The sequence below is a fragment of the Mercenaria mercenaria genome, chromosome 5 (genome assembly GCF_021730395.1).
Source record: "Mercenaria mercenaria strain notata chromosome 5, MADL_Memer_1, whole genome shotgun sequence".
Taxonomy (NCBI): domain Eukaryota; kingdom Metazoa; phylum Mollusca; class Bivalvia; order Venerida; family Veneridae; genus Mercenaria; species Mercenaria mercenaria.
In genome coordinates, this window is record NC_069365.1 from 87,200,938 (window position 1) to 87,225,167 (window position 24,230).

A 24,230-nucleotide genomic window follows, 5' to 3' on the forward strand; every position below is an offset into this window, starting at 1 on the left:
CACAAATTCGTGATGATTGACATTTTTTTATTAACAATTATAACAGTAACAAATATTCTCTTATAATCATAAACATACGGCATTTAGCACAGTGCAAACTGGTTCACTGCTTAGCCACCAAATGTTATCTGGAGCGTTCATAAAGAACTTGCAGTTGAAAATTATATGATATTTGATTTAATTATAATCATAGTCTTATTGCTTTTGAAAACATGTAAAAAAATAAAATAAAATAGAAAAAGTAAATAATAGAATGAATATGGAAACTGACCATGTAATTTGTTTAAAGCAAATGGGTTGGACCACAAGTTTTACCAGAATTAATGACGACCCTTCCCTAACAAAATTAAGTGACAGATTGTTCAGTTCTTAGTTCGTAATTTATGTGCAATATTCGACCATACCAAATGAATGAGGAAAAGAAAACAAGAAAAAAAAACAAAGAAAGTTGTACATAAAGCAAGCACTAAAGAATTTATATTTATAAAATAAGAACTAAATATGAGTGAAAATATTTTCTAAAAACAAAACAACAAAATAAAACAAGAAAAAAAACTAAAAACCAGGCGGGAAAGTGATAATTTAGTAAGTTCTGATTTCAGTTAAAACGATTGCTTTCTATATACAATCTCGAATATAACCAACAATGAAGCCATTGATTTCTTGTGATAGGTTATCGTATCCAAAAAGCAATTTTTACACTGAAGGGATGGTAACAATTTGACGAGTATCAATGAATAACTATTGACGTTTGCTGAGAAAAGAGTGGACATTTGAAAAAGAAGCGTTCCGCTTCTTCTGTGATATATTCACAGTTACACATTTGATCTTCACGTAAACGGTTGTAAAATAAGTCTGAATTAATATTGCTACATTTCTTTCGTATTCTTGCATGATGGACCTGAGAAAATCTGTCACCAGAAAGGTAAAAAGAAGGAAATCTGGGCGGTTTGAATTTTTGTTTTAAGTTAAATTCAAAGGCTGATAAAGTGTCCGTATTGCAGAAACCTGTGTCTAGGTCATTCCAAAGTTTTACAGATGACGATATTATAGATTTAGCATAGATTTCAAGCCGGCGTGCCATTGTAGCATACCCTACATTTTGCCTGAAAGCATAGGTATTGGTTCCTAATACAGTACAGGGAAACTGCTGAGAGCGATAACTAGGTAATTCGCCGCGGTTATATTTACAAATCAAAATTAATTTTTGCTTATGTCTGTTGTCGGATAATGAAACCCACCCTATTTCTCGAAGCAATATTTCTATTAATACAGATCTCGTTTAACCTGTTACTATATGCACCGCGTCATACTAGATTTTGTCAAATAAAACCTTTTCATAAACCGTATAGCTATCACAGACAATCGATGTTTATTCAATAATTGTCCTATTGTCAGAAATGTATATCTGATTAAAAGTTTTTCTTTTAAGTTTAAACTTTAACATTCTTAATGCTCCTAAAACTCTCGATGCTGATGTAGTTATATTAGATATAAAAAAATATGTTAGTGCAAGGAGCCATCTTTGATAAATGTAACACCTAGCTGTTTTAACATATCTATAATGTCTATAAACATAGGTTAAACGTGTGTTCTCAAAATAAAGTGTAGGCAAAAATTCAGATTTTGTTTCGCAAGTGAAAGCAATAATACATTGGTTTTGGCCGGATTAGTGTAAATAGACATTGTTTTGTCCAATGTGATACGATATTTAAGTCATAACAGACAACGAATAGTCGTCAGCAAAGAAACATGTTACACTAGACAGGGAATCAGCAATATCATTTACGTAAACAAGAAACAACAAGTGAATGAAGTATTGCCATGCAATACAAAGTTCCCAACTAGAAGACACCATATTTTCTCTACTGCAGTATAACATAATGAACTGATATCTGTCAATAATGTATAAACAATATTGTACTATATATACAATATGTTATAACAAAACACTTGGATTAAAATTTGTATATATAAAAACCTATAGTTGTTTTCATATAGCATTTTTTGCTATTATCAAAAAGGTATGATATAAGTTATTTATAGTAAAAAAAAAAAGTCTATATAAGTCCACACAAAACTCTTGACCAGGTAGAGATAGATCAAAATACACCTAAAATTGGATGTAACATGCATGTTGTACCACAGAAAACTGGTCTCAATTTTTCCCTACGGCCTGTAATAAATAAGTTACAATATATGCTATCTATAGTAAAAACAAAGGGACATAATTCTAAAAAAAGAGTGCCTTATGGTGGTGAACATTTATGCCAAGTTACACCAAAATCCCTCTATGCATAAGGAAGAAATGCTCCAGACAAAGTCATTCTTGAATTTGGCATTTAACCTCTAAGTGTGACCTTGACCTTAGACCTAGGGACCTGGTTCTTGCGCACAACAATCCGTCTCATGGTAGTGAACATTTATGCCAAGTTACATCAAAATCCCTCCATGCATGAAGAAGAAGTGTTCCAGACAAAGTCATTCTTGTATCTGACATTTGGCCTCTATGTGTGACCTTGACCTTCAACCTAGGGACCAGGTTCTTGCGCTCGACACTCCGTCTTATAGTGATGAACATTTGTGCTAAGTAATATTCAAATCCTGTTTTGCATGACAAAGTTATACACCGGACAGGGAAAATGTCCCATTGACCTTTAATCGCCAAGTGTGACCTTGACCTTTAAGCTAGGGTTTCGGGTTTTGCGCATGACACGTAGTCTCATCATGGGGAACATTTTTGCCAAGTAATATTAAAATCCCTTGATGGATGACAGAGTTCTGGACCAGACAGGAAAAAAACCTATTGACATTTGACCTCCAATTGTGACCTTGACCTTTGAGCTAGGCGTCCGGTTTAGCGCTTGACACGTCATCTCACCATGGGGAACATTTGTGCCAAGTAATATTAAAATACCTTTATGGACTGTTGAGTTATGGACCGGACACGAAACAGACCCTGTTCATGCCATGTTAACATTTGACTGCCAAGTGTGACCTTGACCTTTGAGCTAGGGGTCTGAAAGTTGTGCATGACACATCGTCTTATTATGAGGTACATTTGTGCCAAGTAATAAAATCCCTTCATGGATGGCAGAGTTATGGACCGGAGAGGAAAAAGGCCCTGTTGACCTTTGACCTCCAATTGTGACCTTGACCTTTGAGCTAGGGGTCCGGGTTTTGCGCATGATACGTCGTCTCATCATGGGGAACATTTGTGCCAAGTAATATTAAAATCCCTTGATGGATGACAGAGTTCTGGACCGGACAGAAAAAAAACATATTGACATTTGACCTCCAATTGTGACATTGACCTTTGAGCTAGGCGTCCGGGTTTAGCGCTTGACACGTCATCTCACCATGGGAACATTTGTGCCAAGTAATATTAAAATACCTTTATGGATTGTAGAGTTATGGACCGGACACGAAACAGACCCTGTTCATGCCATGTTAACATTTGACTGCCAAGTGTGACCTTGACCTTTGAGCTAGGGGTCTGAAAGTTGTGCATGACACATCGTCTTATTATGAGGTACATTTGTGCCAAGTAATAAAATCCCTTCATGGATGGCAGAGTTATGGACCGGAGAGGAAAAAGGCCCTGTTGACCTTTGACCTCCAATTGTGACCTTGACCTTTGAGCTAGGGGTCCGGGTTTTGCGCATGACACGTCGTCTCATCATGGGGAACATTTGTGCCAAGTAATATTAACATCCCTTGATGGATGACAGAGTTCTGGACCAGACAGGAAAAAACCCATATTGACCTTTGACCTCCGATTGTGACCTTGACCTTTGAGCTAGGCGTCCGGGTTTAGCGCTTGACACGTCATCTCACCATGGGAACATTTGTGCCAAGTAATATTAAAATACCTTTATGGGTTCTAGAGTTATGGACCGGACACGAAACAGACCCTGTTCATGCCATGTTAACATTTGACTGCCAAGTGTGACCTTGACCTTTGAGCTAGGGGTCTGAAAGTTGTGCATGACACATCGGCTTATTATGAGGTACATTTGTGCCAAGTAATAAAATCCCTTCATGGATGGCAGAGTTATGGACCGGACAGGAAAAAGGCCCTGTTGACCTTTGACCTCCGATTGTGACCTTGACCTTTGAGCTAGGGGTCCGGGTTTTGCGCATGACACGTCGTCTCATCATGGGGAACATTTGTGCCAAGTAATATTAAAATCTCTTCATGAATGACAGAGTTATGGGCCGGACACGAAATTGCGAAGGGACGGAAGGACGCACGGACACACAGACGGACGGACGGATTCCGGGGGTAAAACATAATACGTCCCTTCGGGCGTATAAAAATAAATATGAGAGACTATTTAGTAAAACGGCTGACAAACTGTTAACTTAGACGTTATATACAAGGGAAGGTAAACAAACACATTTAATGCCAAGATATGTATCACAGTAGCCTCTCTTGTAATTAAGTTGGATGTAGTCATTATAGAAGAAATAATTGAGGCTAAAAGTTAAATCTACGCCGCCTCATGACCGCATTATTGCAAAAATGACGATTGTGTGGGAACCTAACAAATGTGAAAACTTGCCAGTTTTATCTAATCATAAACTTTTGATCCTCGTTGCATGTTGTAATAAACAACTTCTCTCAGATTATGTAAAGGGCATTTTAATAGTGCATGAGATTTTTTTGTTTCTTTACTCCAGGTCTGATTGCTCGGATCTGCTCGTTTCATTTCTTAAGGAGCGGTATCACATCTAAACTTAGCATAATCACAACGATGGCCTCTTGGTATAAGTATTAAAACGTATGGCACAGTGATGTATTCTCATTTGAACGTAATATTTGTCCGTTATTCGTTCCCTCTTTGACTATTTGTAGGAGTGATAGTTGTGGGAATACAATGTTGCCATTTACAGAATTCAGACTTCTGTAATATGCTTGCGGTTTAACCTTTACAAGGTCATTATCAACATTGTTTTAGTCTTGATACATACCCTGAAATCCCGAAAATAAGCCGCGGCTTATTTTAAAGTTTCGTAAGGATTTGATGGCTTATTGTCGAGACCGGCTTATTTTTGAATCCGGCGAACTTTTGAGTACACCTATTCAGTAACGGTTTAAAAACCGGCATGTTTTCGAGTACCGAAGTACTTAAGATACGGTTGTCATATTTTTGCTTTTTAGAAAAAACATCGAAGTCGGTAAACACTTATTCTTCTGACATATCTGTTATGTTACAATTTGGTACAATTTTTCATTGAAACTAATCCGATGCAAACAGACAATTACCCATTTAAAAGTTTTGTCTGGCCTAACAAAAAAATACCGCCCAACAGGTATGAATAACTTACACAATATGTGATAAACACTGCATTGTGTTATAAGTATCCGTCATTTTAATTAATAGAAATTACGTGACAAGAATTTTTGAGACAGGAATGTTATTGCTTTTAAAGTTTTAATTTGTCCAGGGTTTTAAAAATCAGCACAACTTGCATTGTTTTAAGTGTTTTTATTCCAATATATGTTTTTATTGCTATTACATTTGGAAATAAATCTGCTATGTACACGTTGGTAACTTTTGCTATCTTATATGGTGACCTAACAAAGTCATTGATACTATTACTGTTACAAAAAATTGAACGGCTTATTTTTGAGTGCGGCTTATTTTTGAGTGCGGCTTATTTATAAGCCCTTTTTGCCTGTAGTGAAATGGTGACTTATTTTCGAGACCGGCTTAATTTCAAAACCGGCTTATTTTCGGGATTTCGGGGTATTTCCAGTACCAGCTACAGTAATCCTTCAAAGCCAAAAGCTCAATCTTTTGCATATTGCATTTAACACAAAAACAGACCATTCAAATATTTTTGTTTGTTCTTGCAATTTTAATTGTATTCAGTCTGTACTATTGGACTTGTATCTGAAATCCATAAGAGCTCTAAAATCGACAACCCCAACTCTAGTAAGTGACAAATATATCAGTTAGAGATCTAACAGTTGCTACTTTAATTGTATTTGTTAGACTTGTCAAAAACGGTCCATTCCCATAGTAACTGAGCTTTGACCACACCCGTTAGAGGTTGTGGTGCCCTTTTTGTTCCAGTGAGCCTTCTTGGCCTAGCTGCCCCTGTGTCAATTTTAAAGGCCATAACTGCTGCCTCTAAAGTGTTCAAACTTTCATAGGTGACAAGTGTGATTTAATCAGGGGTCATAACTGTTATGTTATTATAATATGGACAATTAACACTACTAATCCTGAGTATTTTCGAATTTGCCGAGATCTTATGTGAAAATACATTCTTTGCAGGTTTCATTATTATTGCTCACGAAATGATACTGAACATGGCTGCTTCTACTTGATCTCTGCCCTTGTTCTTATGGGTTAAATATATAAAAAAAAAAAAAACGTTTCGGACAAAGGGTGCTGTTTCGTGCTCAGGTAAGCTGAAAATTATGAAACTGAAGTGAGCTTTCTTACAGATTTTATTAAGATATGACCAATAGTGAGAAGAAGGATTACAATGTCATGTGGATAAATTAACTTCAGTTATTGTGATATCATCATATACATTTACTTGCTATGTAAATGCAATATGACAATAGTACAGCAAAGTAATATTATAGCAAATATCACTAATTAACATTTTCAATATAAAGGTCAGTCATAAACCAACATAGTACAGCAATGCAATATAGCATGAATCACTAATTATCATAATACTCTAATGCAATATGAAGGACAGTCCCAAACCAAAATTGTGCAGCAATGCAATATAGCAAAGATCACTAAATAACATATTACTGAAATGCAATATAAAGGACAGTCCCAAACCAGCATAGTACAGCAATGCAATATAGTATAAATCACTAATTATCATATTACTGAAATGCAATATAAAGGACAGTCCCAAACCAACATAGTACAGCAATGCAATATAGTATAAATCACTAATTATCATATTACTGTAATGCAATATGAAGGACAGTCCCAAACCAAAATTGTACAGCAATGCAATATAGCAAAGATCACTAAATAACATATTACTGAAAGGCAATATAAAGGACAGTCACAAACCAGCATAGTACAGTAATGTCATATGGCAAACAGTCAGAGATGATCAAGATACTTTAAAATGTGTATGTATGTTTGTTTGTTTGCTTTTGTGTGTGTGTGTTTTTTACCTTCACATCGACACAGTTATATAACTGGTTATATAACTTTCAAGCTTTTGGTAGGGGAAGAGGTCAGGTGCCCCTTCGGGTGGGCCCTGTTTCAGGCTCGGACAGGCGCCCACCTTATCTTAAAACGGTAAAAGCCACACATGCAGTATATGTTAACTATTGATGTAAAATTTTTATAAGACGAAATTATTTTGTGATAATCTTATTCGTGTTTACAAATAGTATAAGATAAAAAAAAAAGCATCAGTATAAAAATGAGCTCCAGCGAAGTTTGAAATTTGATTTCTACAATTGAAATGACATGATATAAACGAAATACTTGTAACTCAGGTAAATCAAATATATATTTCACTCTTATGAAACAAGGCTGAAACAATAATGCATTCAAGAAAAGATATGTTGAGCTCATGCTTAAATAAAAAAATATCCTCTACTATAAATAGCTCTTCTTTATGTACTCTTATACATCTGAATAGCTAGTACACTTCATTTATATGAAGTTATAATACATGTATACATCTGAATATTCAGAGACGACACAGCATCTGCTGATTGTTGAACGTTTTTATTTCCTCGTCCATCTGTTTAAATGTTGCTAACCAGTCTTTGGCTTTGGAATGGCTTGAAGTTTTGAAAATAACCACGTCTTCAAGGGTTTTCACCAGGATATAAATCATTCCTGAAATAGTAACAATAGTATAAACAGAACCTTCCGTTGAAACTGTGAATATATAATAAATGTCGTTTTAGACTAAGTAATTGCTAGCAATTCGATAAGTAAAGAAGTATTACTTTTTGCTAATATTTTCTGCTTTGATATGCTACAAATATTTCTTTATATACAAATGTATCTTTAATTCTGTGTTGGCTTACAATACTCGGTGTTGTTATAATTGCTGGTCGTTCTAGATCATAAAGTACAGTGAATCTACTTTATAATACAATTCAGCTTAAGCTGGTGCTAGGGGGCGTGAGGAATGTTGCACATTTTTATACCTCTTAAAAGCATTTCAGCCGAGTCTGATATTATCTTACTGGGTTGTGTTCTAGGCTTCCAAAAGATTTTTTATTAGATTTGATTACCTTTAGTAGCAATTTGAATAATTTTCAGTTCTGTTTAAAGTCCAGACACGCTTATATTACTGCTCATTTTGTTCCAACTTATTACATTTTCTTAATATCAGACGTTTATACATATCTTACAGCGCACCTCTGTAGAGCAACATCACAAGTAAGTCTAGAATTCGTTTACAGTACAGGGGTTGTTGCTATGTAGAGACTAACATTTTAGGAAATACTACTTGGAAAGAAAATATGTGCCGCAGAGGTGAGGTGTCATTTACAGAGGTTAGATAATTTTACAGAGGGTACAACTCCGGAATTAAGTCAAATATTTCCAAGCCTAGATAATAGTTTCTTTTCTTAGTATTTGTAAATAAAATGGAACCCAAGCTATTTCAGTGAACTCTACGCAGTATGTGTGTATTATATATATTATAGACAAAAATGCTTTCGTCATGGAGTAAAGACTTTATGTATCATAGCAAACTCCATCTATCATACTCGAAAATATCAACCGATATAAAATCGATTCATGTATCTTATTACTCATACGTTTTGAAAAGTTTGAGAATTTGACATTTATCTGGAGGTCAGTCAATTTCAAATATTTTTGTGTTGAGTCACACGTACACAACTTAGGCCATTTTGCAAATTTTCCAGCTTTTTGATGGTAAAGGGAGTCCGGTGGTGCTCCTCTATGCACTGCTTCAAGCATGGGCGGGCAGCTTAGTAGAACCACCGGCCTTCTGTGAATCAGCTGGATGACTTCTTTTACTACCCAAGCGAGGTTTCGAAACCGTATCAGTAATACCACAGTCACACATAGGGCGCGGATAGGTACGTTTAGCTACGGATAGAAACATAGTAATCCGTATCGATCCGTACCTGAGTCGTACGGATTGGTACGGATTGATACGGGTTACTACTTTAAGGTACGGCTCAGGTACGGATAGATACGGATCGATACGGATTACTACGTTTCTATCCGTGGCTAGACGTAGCCATCCACGCCGTATGTGTGACGGGGGTATAAGGGGCACGTGATTCGAAGTCAGTGACCTTAACCACTCGGCCACAGAGGCCTCCTTTTAAAAAATTAGATATTGTATGTAAGCTTCATGTTACGTGTAACCTTTATTATGAATTAGAACTATTCATGGAATTTTCCTATTACAATTATACTTATAGCAACATCCCTGGCCCCTGACAAACGAAAATGCTGAGGTAAATCGTACCATTTAATCTCTTGATTTCAACTTCAGAAATATTGTGGCCATACAAAGTCTTTTTCTTCTTCCCTCGTCCCCAAATCAGCTGCAAAACAGCATTGTTTTCGCTGAATACATGTTTCACTAGCTTTAACTTCACCGAATGCTCCCATCCTTGTTTCGTTTGTTTTGTGAATACATCTGTTAATTTTCAAAACATATGAATTTAAACTCGTAAAATAGTTCATAGACCGGTCTATTATCAAAACTAAATTTAGATTTATTTATATCTTAAATTTAACAGGTAGTCCCATATTTATAAAGCATTTAAGTAGTAAAATATCAGTAAGGTCATAATTGAAGATTATGAGCTTAGTGATAAAACAATTACCTGTCTTGCAGTGCAACGTTGCTAACAGTTAATTTTAAGGTATAAACCAAAATGATTCTTGAGGTGTGAGACTGATTCCCAAACTAGTTTATAATAGGAGACCAAGGAGTCGTGATATCTTTTTTCCTTTACAGCTTGATATTATGTAAAGTGTTTAAAAATATTTTAAACCTATGGTTGGCGTTGGGAAAGTATTGATTTATCTCTTCTGCTTTTTAATATTTTACAAAAAATGTCTAAGAACAAAGATAGATACTTAATAGAACATTGAATAATATTGATATGTAAACACTACCAGGTCAGTTCTAACAAAAAGCGTTCCTATATTTTCTATTTAGCCTTTGTAGATATCAAAGATTCGTTTACTTACCCTCTCGTATGACATTTTGGTTGGTTCGACTGCATTGTGATTGCTTTTCCTTCCATATACTTTCGGTGTTATCTGTTTTTCTCAGTTTATCATTCGCCAAACAACTGACGTGTCTTGAGCTATCGTCTTTCAAAATATGACTTTTGACAACACTGTTTGAATTGTCAAGAAATGACTTTACTTCTTCTTGTGGAAACTCTATAAATTTCCACATCAGATCAAGCATCCGATCAAGCATCTGTCTTGCATTACTTTTTGTGATTGCTTTCCCGTTATATCCAAACTCTAAAATGACGACATTTTGTTGCGTGTCATACACTATGTGCAATGTTGTTTCGTAGACATGTCTCTTGTAATAAAATTTTCCTAATCTTATTTCAATACCTTCACGTTCGAATGAAGCATTCAGGTTTGTCATATTCTCCATAATGAGTCTGTGTCGTCCAATGTGCTTCACCAGTTCCTTTGACTGCATTTCTTTTTCTATAAGCTCATATGGGTATGCACCATGTTGTGTCATTTTGTTTAAGTGAGCAGAGCTTTTCTTGACATATACCGATACAGTACTCATCTCCCTCAAGTCGCCGATGATTGGTATCGCATTTGAACACCTTGTTATGACAGATTTAAGCTGTGGTACGTGACCTCTCATATCAGTATTAGTGACCACAGGTATCAAATATTTCCCGGTCTTTTCGTGCAGGAGAATCATGTATATAGATATGACAAAGTGATACATTGAAACTCCTTCTGCTTTGATGTAATCCATTATTTCATGTACGAGGTTTGGTGGTAGCTTTTGGGATTCATTTTCCCAATGTTGTTCGTCTAGTTCCATGTTTATGTCGTCAGCAAGTGTAAACGGCTTTATGTTTTGTTTCAGTTGAACTTTCCAGAATGTTTTAAGAGTACTCATGCGTGGCAAAATTGCTTTTCGTACAACTTCTGCGGGTACAATGCTTTCGTCTTTTACAGGCAATTCTCTATGCTGTATATAACATGTGGCAATATCACTGATTTCCCGAAAAAGAATTATTATTCCCGACAAATCTCCTACAACAGCATGGACGAACATTCGGACACGAACTGTTCCTTTTTCAAATGCGATCAAAACTCGGATGGGCAACTCTTTCGTTATGTCCATATGCATTTTGTCCCTTTCATCTTCAGCATTTTCTGTACATATACTGTTGAATTCCACCTCTTCTATATCTATATCGACTAACTGACCATCAAGTAAGGCGGACTGATATGATCCATTTCCGTTTATGTTATAAATACGACGAAGGTCAGGATTTATTTTAATCAGATGGTTCACCACAACTTTCCAGTCACGTTTCTTTAGAAAAACTCCTTTTATTTCGAAGTCAGCCTGTCTCAGAATATTTCGACTGAACGGATCTTTTACAAAATCATCCATCAAGCTTTTCTGCATAAAAGTAACATTTCCTTGTAAATACTTTTGAAGGTTTTCATCAGCTTGCTCTGTTTTGTTGTGACCCAAATCTGTTCTCATTTGAATACGAGTAAGTATATAACGCATTAGAACTCCTAGAGAGGTTGACTCAACAAACAGAATTTCAATAGGAATTCTTACATTGGTTTCATCAAAGACAGAACTTGAAAAGTTCATGGCAGCCATTGAATCAATACCCAGGTTTACAATTGTTGTACTTTCACACAATGTACTTTCATCTACCACAAATGCTTCCACAATTTTGGACTTCACCAGATTGTAAACTATCTGTTCTTGCTCCTTTGAGTTTCTGTTGTCAAAATCGCATAAAGTAAAATTCGTATCAGTTTCCTTATTTTTTCTTGTAGCGGTAGGTAACTTCTTCAATATTTCTCGAAATTTTGTAGGATTCGTACCCACGATTGGATTCTCCTGCATCTTGAGCCAGTCGAACTTTCCAAACATTACCTGTACTTGATTTTTCATCACCGCCTGCATGAAACAAATCTTTATTTCTTCGATACTTAAAAAGTAGAATCCTTGGATTCGTAGGTAGTTTTGCAACTCTGTGTTCTCCATTGCCATACCAAGAGACAAAGTACTCCAATTAATACTCTGTCCACACAATCCCAAACCTCGGCGATAATGAGCAAAAGAATCTTGGAACGAGTTTCCTGCAGCATAATTGCATTGTCCTTGGTTACCAAAGACAGAAACTACAGATGAGTGCATTATGAAGAAATCAAGTGGCATACTTAATGTTACATAATGTAGATTCCATGTACCTAACACCTTAGGTAATAGCACCTTTTTAACATCTGTTTCGGACATATTTTTCAAATATTTGTCGCACGTTACTCCTCCCCCGTGGAGTACCCCTCTTATATTGATATCTCTGCCAATTATGTTCCTAAGATTTTCCATTCCTTTCTTCAGTTGTTTCAAATCGGTTATATCAACTTGTATGGGTATGATTTGACAGGAGTATAATTTCACAACCTTCTCTATTTCATTTTCCCTGTCTTTGTCTGGAAGACGTCTTGATAGTGTAGCGATGTACTTTGCGCCGAGACTTGCAATCAACTGGACAAGCTCCCATCCTAGTCCTGTAAGACCTCCAACGACAATGTAACAACCATTTGTCCTGAATACATTTTCTTCAGATACTTTCAAGGGAACAGAAGCTTTTCCATCGTCGTCTCGAAGTATAAAGACCGAATATGGAAGGCAAAATATACCTTTTTCTCTGTTATTGGTGTCTCCCGGCTCAGGCTGCTCAAAGCAATATACAGCATTTTTTTCAATAGATTTAAAGCTGCTATAAACTTTTGGTACTTTTTCTGTCAATTCAGAAAGTGAAAACATGTCCTCTGCCTTTAGAATATGAAGTAAAATATTTTCTCTCCTTAATTTCATCAGCATTTTCTGTTCCTTAGAAAAGAAACATTCCATGCTAACAATTCTTTGTAGTACCGAAAATCGTTTTGTGATCGCCTCTAACTTGTCACAAGTAAGTTTTGCTAGAATAATGACAGTCCGTATGTTCTGAGGACCATTTTTGAAACGGTCAGCAAATTCGTCGGAAGTTTCAATAATCAGTGAAGTTGATGTCCTTGTAGAGAACAAATGCTTCAACAGTTGCACACAGAGTCTCGACTCATCGTCAACAATACAAGTTACACTAGAGGAATTCTTGCAGGTATCAACAATATTCAAGAGTATTACTCCAACAGTAATCATTCCTGGGACATAGAATTGCAAGTCGTCAATATCAAAACTACATTTTAAAGGAACTGAGATAACAGCCGATACGCACACAGGAAAACAAAACCCAGTATTATTTTGGTTGGCACTGGGTTTGCTACAGCAGTATTTGCTTCCAACACCTTCAATACATATGACTGGATATCCACTTTTTTCTTCGGTAATGATATTTTCGTCATCACTGGCTAATTTCGGTGAAAAAAGAAATAGTGAAGAATCATGGAGACATAATTCTTTCAAACGGATTTTACACGGCTTAGGTATTTGCATTTCAGCATCTTCTGATGATCTCATGTCTAAGTATGGATGTTTAATACAGCGTGGAGATAACGACTTGAGAACAACTTTCTCTGTCATTACAGGGTGTATTTCCCTCCGTGTTAAAAGTTCCTGATCATTTGTTTCTGTGATCACAGAATGGTAAACCTTTCCATTTTCTATCAAATATTCATTGCCAACAAGTGTAACATGTTTCAGGATTGTATGCAACAGGCCTGTATTCTCTCCAGTAAATGTCATATCAATCAGCTTGATTTCCCTATAAGCTCCCTCGGCGACTGCCGATCTGACCATACCCCATAATTCTGCTCCACAAACATTTGTTGTCTTTTGATGACGACCCATAACATTTTCGGTTACTACAAAAATCGGTATTTCTAGTTCTTGTTCCCGCAGGACACTGATAATAACAGACAAATTCATAAATGACTTTTGGATATATTCAAATAGAACTATACCATCCCTCGTAGTTTCTTCGATGTGGTATAATGGTGCAAATATTACTGCGTCCGACTTGTGCATGTTACTTAAGCCGTGACGGAACATACCCTCTTTTCCGATACTAATGAAATTCATACTTTCGTCTGGTAAAGGTTTGTAGAAAGACAGAAATCTTTCTGAAGCAAACACTGTAGCGGTGGTTTTCGCTAACTTCTCTTTTCTTTGACTGATAAATGCAAACAATTTTGTTTCTTGCCATGTCACACAGTACTGCATGTTTTGCAGATTATCCGATCCATCTGTCATTATTCTGATATAGAAATCATAAGCTTCCGCTAAAACCTGTCCATCTGGACATAACAGAAAAAGGTTGTAATAGTTTCCAGTTGATGATGATTTTACAAGTGTAGTGTATCCAAACATACGACTCTGGGGGGTTCTGTTTATTACAAAAGAAGCAACCCCTTTGGGTAGGGCTGGTCGATCAAAACCAGCTGTGCCCAGTAAAACAGCAGTTTGAAACATACCATCAATTACAGATGGATGCATATGCGTTGCCTTTCTATGTCTCATGACAGATTCCGGTATTCTGTATTCTACGATGCACTCGGTCGAAGACGACCATGACTGGTCTATGACACGTAGAGTTTCTCCGTATTGAAAATGGAGATGGTTTAAGCATCCGTAGTTTTCTTCTCTTGTCCTATGCTTTTTACATCTGTCTTTTATTGTTTCTATGTTTAACCTCTTTTTTACCTGCTCTGTACGTGGGGTGATGTTCCCTTTACAAAGCATTTTCTCATTTTGTCTGATGTAATACTGATATCCATTGTGTTCGTTGTTTTCTACTTCGACATCTACCACACACTGTTTCTCGTTTTTAGGCATAAGTGTATTCACAAATTCTAGGGATACACTTACTTCATAAACGTTTAATGGTGACATTTGATGAGCAATCTCGAACGCAGTTTCGACGTATGTTGCACCAGGTACAAGTACGTTGTTATACATGTAATGATCATATACAAACGGCGACGTCTCTTTGTCTATTTGTAGTTGAAAGCCTGCTTTGCCAGCATCAGCATGTTGTCTTATAAATAGGTGTGACTCGGGGCTTTTGGTAATACCTTTCAATAGGCGTTGTTTCCCTTCTGGAATATTAAGTTGTTTTGTTTTCTGGAAGACATGTCTTGGAATTGATACGATATTACCATCAGGAGGCACAACTCTTTCCCATTTTATATCAGCACCATGCTCCAAAAGACTTCTCAAGGATGAGTAAATACTTTGGCATTCTTTATATGCGTTCATTGAAGGGAGGGTTTTTCCTTTTACATTTTCGCCTAAGATATTCATCAAATGAGCTCGAACGACTTGTCTTGGTCCAATTTCTACAAACAAATTAGTGGCATTGTGATCTAAAGACAGACGAATGGCATTCATAAATAGGACCGGCTTTCGAATGTTTTCAGCCCAATATTTTCCAGTCTGAAACTCATCGTACTCAGCAAGCTGCCCTGTTACAGTCGAATAATGGTCTACAGTTCTTTTTCCTTTCTCGATCCCTTTTAATTCGTTCTCAATCTTTATGGTACAGGGTTCCATGTGGTGGCTGTGATAGGCACATTGAACAGGTAGGGGCGTGATCATTATTCCTGCATTTTCCTTTTTATTCATTTCCTCCAAATCTGTTTTGATCTTTTCCATTGCATCTTCGTCACCGGAAAGTGTACATGACACTGGACTGTTATACACAGCTATGATTACACGATGGCTGTACTTTTTACAAAGTGATTCTAAAGTATCAACGGAAATATTTCCTGCTACCATCATTTTACCGCCTGTCATTTCCGATAAAATCTTTGATCGATAGTATATCACCTGGATGGCATCTTTCAAATTTAGCGCCCCTGAAGCATACGCTGCAGCAACCTCTCCAACAGACTGACCTATAACTGCTTGAGGACAAATTCCCCAACTTTTCCACAACTCGAACAATGCTACCTGTGTGCAAAAAATTGCAATATGGTTTATGAATGGGTCACTGTAGTCTGTGTCGTTTTGAAACATTTCTGCAATACTCGATCCGGCTAATGGTTTTAGTATTTCATCAATATTACTAACGGTCTTCTTGAATACACTCTGTGTTTTCATCATCTCCATACACATTCCTTTCCAGGTCGTTCCAACTCCACAAAACACAAATATGATGCGTACCTTTTCCCCTGCCGCAGTCTCATCTATTTGTGTCAATTTCTGCTTTGTATTTTGCAGAATCTCGTCTGCAGTTTTTCCGAAAATTAATGTTCGGTAAGTAAAATGGTCTCGGTGAAAAACAGATGTAAACGATACATCATTTAGTGAAATATCATGCTTTCTTATTTCAAAATCTTCCGCAAACACTTCCATTTTACGCTTCAGTGAAGTTTTGTTCAGATCTGAGAGAGAGATAATTTTATATGCGTTCTCAGTATTGTTATCATACGGTTTCTGTATTGTCTGGATAGGAAGCCTTTTCTGAATAACGACAGCATGCGTATTGGAACCCCCAAAACCAAAGCAGTTTACGCAACAAATCCTGTCTCCTTGTTTGTTTGGGTTCCACTCCGATACTTGCAAAGATATATCAAGACCGTGCTCATCTAAGATTATTTTCCTGTTGACGTTCGACTTATCTTTCTCTACGTGTAGGCTTGGTACGAACTTACCATATTTCATCATTAGAAGTACCTTAATGAGCGCCGCTATGCCAGCGGCAGATTCAAGATGACCAATGTTAGACTTTACAGATCCAATTAATATGGTTGATGTATTATTGACTTTGTTTGACAATGGAATTTCATTTTCGTCATTAATATCTGTGTCCGTTTTGTCATGCTGCTGTTTCTGTCTATATGACTGTATGAACTTGCCAATAGCATTGATCTCTGTGGGATCTCCAATCGAAGTACCTGTACCTGTAATCAATATTTTAGGTTCTAACTCCTTCCTCAGTAGTCTAAGCAGGTTGCCGTCATTGAAAGTATTACCAAATAACATTACATTTACTTCCTTATCAGGATTAAAATTTAATGCGGAGCAATTTACTGGACAAACAAAGTTCGATTATCAGAGTATTCTTGTCATATACATTCCAACAACAAAAAAAGAATGTTTGTATCACTATTGGTAACCTGTAATGTTTTCTAATATAAACCGAATTCTTTCTTTATGATGTCAGTTTACCACTTTGATATGAAATAATTGTGGTTTGTAAAAGACAAAGATGTTAAAGTACTACCATGTGCCTCTATATACTGAAGACTGATGGGATCCAGATTGTATTGGGAGTATACTTTCTTCATTAGTTTTTCTTGCTGCTCACCAGAAGGAGCTGTGATTGGTTGTGCTGTGTGTCCATCTTGATTACTTCCGGTTTTGATAATTCCCCAGATCTTATTTCTGTCATGTAACGCCTACATATATATTTAAGAAGACACTGGTGTAAAACAGTTACAAAACTATAGGTAAACAATTTTGAGTCAATTCAAATAGAAGATTTTGGTTATTAGATATATTTTCAAGATAATGAAAAAGGCTTTAAGCTTTTAAATATGCAAAATATATCTTATTTTGAAATTATGTACAGTTATATAATATCCTTTTCTTTTAGTTAGATGAAATGTTGGAATTTCAAATTAAAATTATATTCAAGATAACCCATTTGGACAAATTTATATCATCATAACGCGACACACACATTCACCAGCATTGCAAATCAGCATTACAAATTTCGACAGGCACCTGCTTGTATGACTTTATGATAACGATACCACACCCTTCTCCTCGAGCATATCCGTCAGCCGTATCGCAGAAACTCTGACATTGGCCGGTAGGGGACAACATCTTCGCCTTACAAAGTGTCATAAACTGATCGGGCGTCAACATTAGGCTTACACCACCACAGACAGCCATTTCACAGTCACCTTAAGTAAAACATAGATGTGATTGGTTTGCTTTAGTGGATAAGTACATTTGTGAAAACAGTTTCCGTTGCCGCAGCTTTAACAGATTTAACTCACAACATACTTGATATATATTTTCTGTCGTAAGGCATAAACACTTGTTCGTAGTTTTACTAGCCAGAATCACCATTGTTACGATTAAAACATAAGTGAGCCGTTATATTTCAGAACAGGACAAATTAATTGAGTCTTATGTTTATAACTTCGTGAGGGTAAGTCTCGAAAAACTATCTTGTTTGATATTCAATATTTTTATAGTTATTTACTTCTTGTACCCAGACTTTTGAAAGGCACTGTATACCTAGCGTGTCATTTAACTGGAATGATTTTGTCTTGGGTTTACAAAAGCATTTCAAAATTCGACAGGCACCTGCTTGTATGACTTTATGATAACGATACCACACCCTTCTCCTCGAGCATATCCGTCAGCCGTATCGCCATTGTTACGATTAAAACATAAGTGATCCGTTATATTTCAGAACAGGACAACGTGATCATGGAGAATGTAAAAGATATGATTTCAAATGAGTTTATCTCTTATTAAACTGTATTCTCTGTTAGTAGCGTCTAAACGTTCCACAACTTCAACGCTCAAAAATATTTACATAACATGCCGCAAAAGCGTTTTAAATGCGCTTTCAAAACTGGAATTAAGCCAGTCATGTTATATGCGCATTGCAGATACTCATTACGTGGGCAACTACCTTGTAAATTAATTTGACTGAAATAAAATCCTGAAAACATAGTATATATTGCGTTATATGTTTTAGATTTTGTGGTATATTTGAAGGATTTATAGTATTTTAATATTGTCTGTATGTAGGTTTTAGTAAATGATAGATTCCTTTTGTGATTCTGACATGCTTTTTAAATACAAAATGTTTTAGGTTAATCATATTACCAGTGAGAATATTTAGGTTACCAGATTTTATCGCTTGACTTCCCAGATGTATAGCCATCATTGACGAAGAACATGCCGTATCAACAACCATGCACGGTCCATGTAAATCATATACGTATGAAACTCTAGCTGAAATAATAGTTGTGCTCATTCCTGTCGCAGAGTAACTACTGTCCTCTTTATGTTCAAAACCTGACATACCTTTATAATCGTCATTCATGACACCTGCAACATCATAATCTACTTAACCATAAGATAGATTAAGCATAAAAATGCAACAAAGGATCTTTTGTATTTAGAATGCAGATGTGACTGCGCATGTTGTTAATTTGAGGTCTTGCTGCATGATATGCAACATTTTATCTCATTTTTAATCAAGTTATAAAGTACATTGTATTTGCAATGTTTGTTCTATGAGGGAAAGCACAGGCAGCGAGAAATTCATCCTTACATTGTAAAATACATAATTTATGGGTTCTGAACTTAAGTTCGAGTTCTATTATGGTAGACTCTTAAAACGTTTTGCTAGAACAAATGAATGACATTTCCAAATATTTACAACGCAAGCTATGATTCTGAGACAATACAAACTCCACCAGTTAGTGGTTACTAAACTAAGATTTTTTTTTTTTTGCTTTACCAAGTTGAGGTGTTAGGCTCTTCCTAGTCACGTGTACAGGTTTTTCAGAATAGACATGCTTGACTAAGGGTATATTGCCAATTTATAAAAATAGGAAGCAAGTCCTTTACTTATAATTACACATATAATAGTTTCATCACATTTATCGTACTTTATGAACAGCTGCTAACTCACAATCTAACTGAACTACTACATTCGTTTAATTTCTTACACAGGAATTATGTATTCTATTCATATAATGGCAAAAACAAACATTTGAACATATTTATATCATAGCTTCAGCTTTCAGACGGGCAGTCAGTACCGTTTGGTTGACCGTAAAAATATCCCAGTACAAATACTCAGTGCTGTTTTTTTTACTTTTGGGATTATAACTCAAGCTGGTGCTAAGGGGTGTTAGGGATGTTGCACATTAATTATCTCTCATGAACAGAATTAATTAAACCGAGTCTGCTAAGGCTCTGCATGCTTGCAATCTATAACTCCGAAAGGATCTTTTTACAAATTTTATTTATAATTGCTTACCTATATAGACACCGGTCTGAGAGCCTTTCAGTTGTTGTCGAGTTATCCCTGCATCCTCTAATGCCATGTGAGTACAGTCCAGTACAAGTCTTTGTTGAGGGTCGACAGTGACAGCTTCATTGTCGCTTACGCCGAAGAATTTGTTGTCCCACTCATCATGTCTGCGAATAAAGTAACAAATAAGAACGAATCTGTATTTCGCACGTGTAATGTGATAAAGTAATACTCTGTTTTGTGATATTGCAATTAAAAAAACATTTAGTACACATTTGTTTAATGTTTGTGTAAATACATACTGTTATTTAATAATATTTTGTGGTAATATTACGGTGAAACTGGATGTCCTATAAAAGTAAGTAAAAATTCTACTGCAGACACAACCTCTTATAGGATTGTATTTTGAATATGGTTAACTTCTCACATTAACCTTTTAAACCAGTATTCTGTATATAATTCGTTCCACAGAAACTTTTAGCGTTCATTTTATATGAACCGAAAACGTAAAGGCGCCAAAATTATGATACCGAGTGATAACGTGCCGCTGTTTACACGGCACCCACAAAGAACGTCCGACTCCCTTAGATGACATCGCAGCCGTTTCGTGTGATAAACAGAATACCCAGGAAGCAGAAACTAATGTTAAATACAAAACTTGAAGACCAAAACTAAATCTGTCATCAAATCCCTTTATTACAGAAAATATATGGCTGAATACATTCATGCTGTTTTACCCTTTAATGAATCCTGCTTTCTTTACGTAGGTTTTCCCAGCCACATTTCTATCTTCGCTGTAAAATGTGTCATTATTCCACCTGTCCTTGGGTACTTCTATAATATGATTCTCGCCGTTAACCAGAACTCGCCAGAATTCTTCAGCATTATCGGCTCCAGGTACTCGACATCCGATTCCGATTATGGCGATATCGTCCACATCGTCCATTCCCTTTAGTCAAAACAAACTCATTCGAAAATGATTATAATGGATCGCACTATGTATCCATAGTGCGTAATGCGTCGTCGTCAACAATTTGACTGTTAACATGCTACAGGTCATAATGTTTTTTAATCCTCAAAGATGTTTGCCTAAATAATATCTCGAACAAGTTTGATCCTGGGTCGTCTTAGGTCAAAAAGGCTAATTAAGTCAAATTAAAGGAAAACCTTGTTAACAATCAGAAGCCAAATTTCTATTTGATCTTAACAAAACTTTGTAGAAATGAAAAACCAAAATTCTATACGAAATCCACATTTCCTTTGAATCAAAGTCATCTGAGGCCAGAAACAATGTCATAATCGAAAAAAAAAACACTAGAAGCCGCATTTTAGCATATGTTTATGAAACTGTCAGAATGTATATTAAAAATATTGGCCAAGTTTAAAAGTAGTTTAGCTAAGGTGAAAAATTACATCACTGTGTCAAATCATAGAAAATCATTGGTAACACTAAGAAGCACACTTCTTACCTAATCTTCATAAAATCTGGTCAAAATGTATGTCTGGATACGAATAAATGGGGCACGAATCTGGGACATCTTAGGTTAGAAACTGGGTCAATAACTCAAATGATAGACAGTTATTGTTTACACTCCATATATAGCATTTCATTCCCTGCATTCATGAAACCTTGTCCGAATTTTTGTTATCTGAGGTCTAACACAGGTCACTCTATCAAGTCATAGAAATAATTTATTGACATTCTAGGGGCCTCATTTCCTATTTCCTGATTTACATGAAAGATGATCGAAATGTTTGTTCTGATAAAATGTAAGCCAAAGTTAATACCTAGTTATTTGGGTTGGGGAAGAACTACACAAGATACGCGATACAGGACTTTCGTGTGCCGTCGTTTGTCTTAATGTTATCACACGGTATTTCGGTACGGCCGTTAATTAACATCGACTCATTACCGGAAGAAGCTTCATCATATTACAAAAAAAGTTACACAGTATAATTAATCACTTAAATGACTATGAAACCACGTTACAACCGTACTAATTTTTCAATTATCAATCCAAAACATGACAAAATTATAATAATAAGGTCACTGTCATTTACTTCCGCAATGTTAAATTGGTTCAAATTACGTCACCAAGCGCGCGCCGTAGGTAAGGTCATGACTATTTGTTTGAGATACAAAGTATTCTAAGGTAACAAATAGTGTGTTTCAAGATTTTTAAAAATGTAACCATATAAGCCAGGCCCGTAGCCAGAGGTAAAAAGATAGGGAGGCATTTGGTAGAGGGCCCGGGGGCATGTTCCCCTGGATTTTTTTTTATTCGAGGGTGCCATTTCGTGCGTTTTTCTGCATTTCAAACATATTTTTGTTACTTTTAAGATACCGATTTCGGAAAAAATAAATGACGTTAAAAAGATTCGCGTACATTTTAGCTAACATAGATCTACAGAAAAATAAGAGTTTTGAAATAGTCAAGGTATTTGCGATTATTGTCACTCTAAAACGCCAATTTAAAGGCATATGGTCATGTTTGCTTAGTTCTTACATCTTCAGTTGAGTAAATGTATATATGTTCATGTATAAACTTTTTAGCATGGCTGACGTGAAACGAAAATTTGAAAGAAGCAACACAGTTTATGCATATACAAATACAACACAGAAACGTAACACAAAATTAATGTACTTAGTACATAATATATTTTGTCAATCTTCTTAAAATAATATTACATTTTTGAAATTCAGCACTTGGATAAATAGTGCGTATCACATGTCAGATCTAAAAAATCAAATGTTGTCATAAAGTTATACTTATAAGTTAATGAAAATCTAAACTGTCACATTTATATAAAAAAGTATAAACGGGAAGATTCTATACTTACGAACAATTAATAAGTGTATCTGATATAAGTTCTTAACTTTTAAGTGACCACATATTTTTGACAGAAATCTTATAACAGAGTTTTGAAATGCTGTACGTAGATCTATAATCGTGACTTTTTAGAAATGATATGTTCAAAGGCGTGTTAAGAACAAAACCTCATGATTGCAAGACTTCAATCTGTTGTAGTAGTAATGTCAAAATGAATCAATTTAGAAAATATATCAACATTCAATCAGATAAGCGCCACGTTTTATTTAGGTATGCATAACATAAAACTTCTTTCGTAAGAACATGAACCAACTGACAGTGACAGAGTAAGCTGGAATATAAACTAACGGGCGCATAGGTTGAGCGAAAACTATGCTATATAGCATGACCGTAGCGACTATTGAGGCAACCGAGGCACTTGCACTTGCCTCGGTCATTTTTCTGCCTCATTTGCCTCGGTAGTTTTTTTTTTTTATTATCTTTAGTCTGCCTCAGCTGTATGAAAATCCGGTAGTGTCTAATCTAGGTTTAGTAATATGTGTCACATCCGATATAGCTCCCTTAGGATATAGCTCCTCGGGGAGCTGTATTCGGGGCACCTTTTCGTATATATCTCTGTATATAGCTCCCTTGCTTAAACTGGAGCTATAAACGGAACACCTGTAGCTTTGTTCCGTATAATTATAGCTCCTCGGGGTTTTTATGCAACATGGACCACGTGGCTTATTTAGGACATTTCGTTATGTCGCAATTTTAAAGACCAGATAGTGTCAAGGGGGCCTCCGTGGCCGAGTGGTTAAGGTCGCTGACTTCAAATCACTTGCCACTCATCGATGTGGGTTCGATCCTCACTCGGGGCGTTGAATTCTTTATGTGAGGAAGCCATCCAGCTGGCTTACGGAAGGTCAGTGGTTCTACCCAGGTGCCTGCTCGTGATGAAATAATGAACGGAGGGGCACCTGGGGTCTTCCTCCACCATTAAAGCTGGAAAAACGCCATATGACCTATCATGTGTCGGTGCGACGTTAAATCCAACAAAAGATAGTGTCAAATATTTCAAACATGATGCCTTATTTCTGATGTAAGGGTCATAACTAGTACTAAACCACTATTTGCCTGTCAACATTTCTGGACAGTCTTGGAAATAACTTTGGGGCAACTACCTTATTTCGTCAAGTCCGACAAAATAAACTAAAATCTTC

At 36.1% G+C, this 24,230-nt stretch overlaps 1 protein-coding gene across 1 annotated transcript in view; it reads right to left on the reverse strand.

Moving 5' to 3' along the window:
- Positions 1-7,097: 7,097 nt before the first annotated feature.
- LOC123557852 (uncharacterized) overlaps positions 7,098-24,230 on the reverse strand; it is a 49,442-nt gene continuing 32,309 nt past the window's right edge. Inside the window, exons 2-9 of the mRNA XM_045349586.2 lie at positions 20,935-21,146; positions 20,204-20,364; positions 19,060-19,263; positions 17,917-18,098; positions 17,414-17,588; positions 10,194-17,090; positions 9,460-9,633; positions 7,098-7,841 (exon numbers count right to left, since the gene is read on the reverse strand). Coding sequence (XP_045205521.2) covers positions 7,690-7,841; positions 9,460-9,633; positions 10,194-17,090; positions 17,414-17,588; positions 17,917-18,098; positions 19,060-19,263; positions 20,204-20,364; positions 20,935-21,143 — 8,154 coding nt within the window. The 5' untranslated portion in view covers positions 21,144-21,146 and the 3' untranslated portion in view covers positions 7,098-7,689. The remainder of the gene's footprint in view (positions 7,842-9,459; positions 9,634-10,193; positions 17,091-17,413; positions 17,589-17,916; positions 18,099-19,059; positions 19,264-20,203; positions 20,365-20,934; positions 21,147-24,230) is intronic.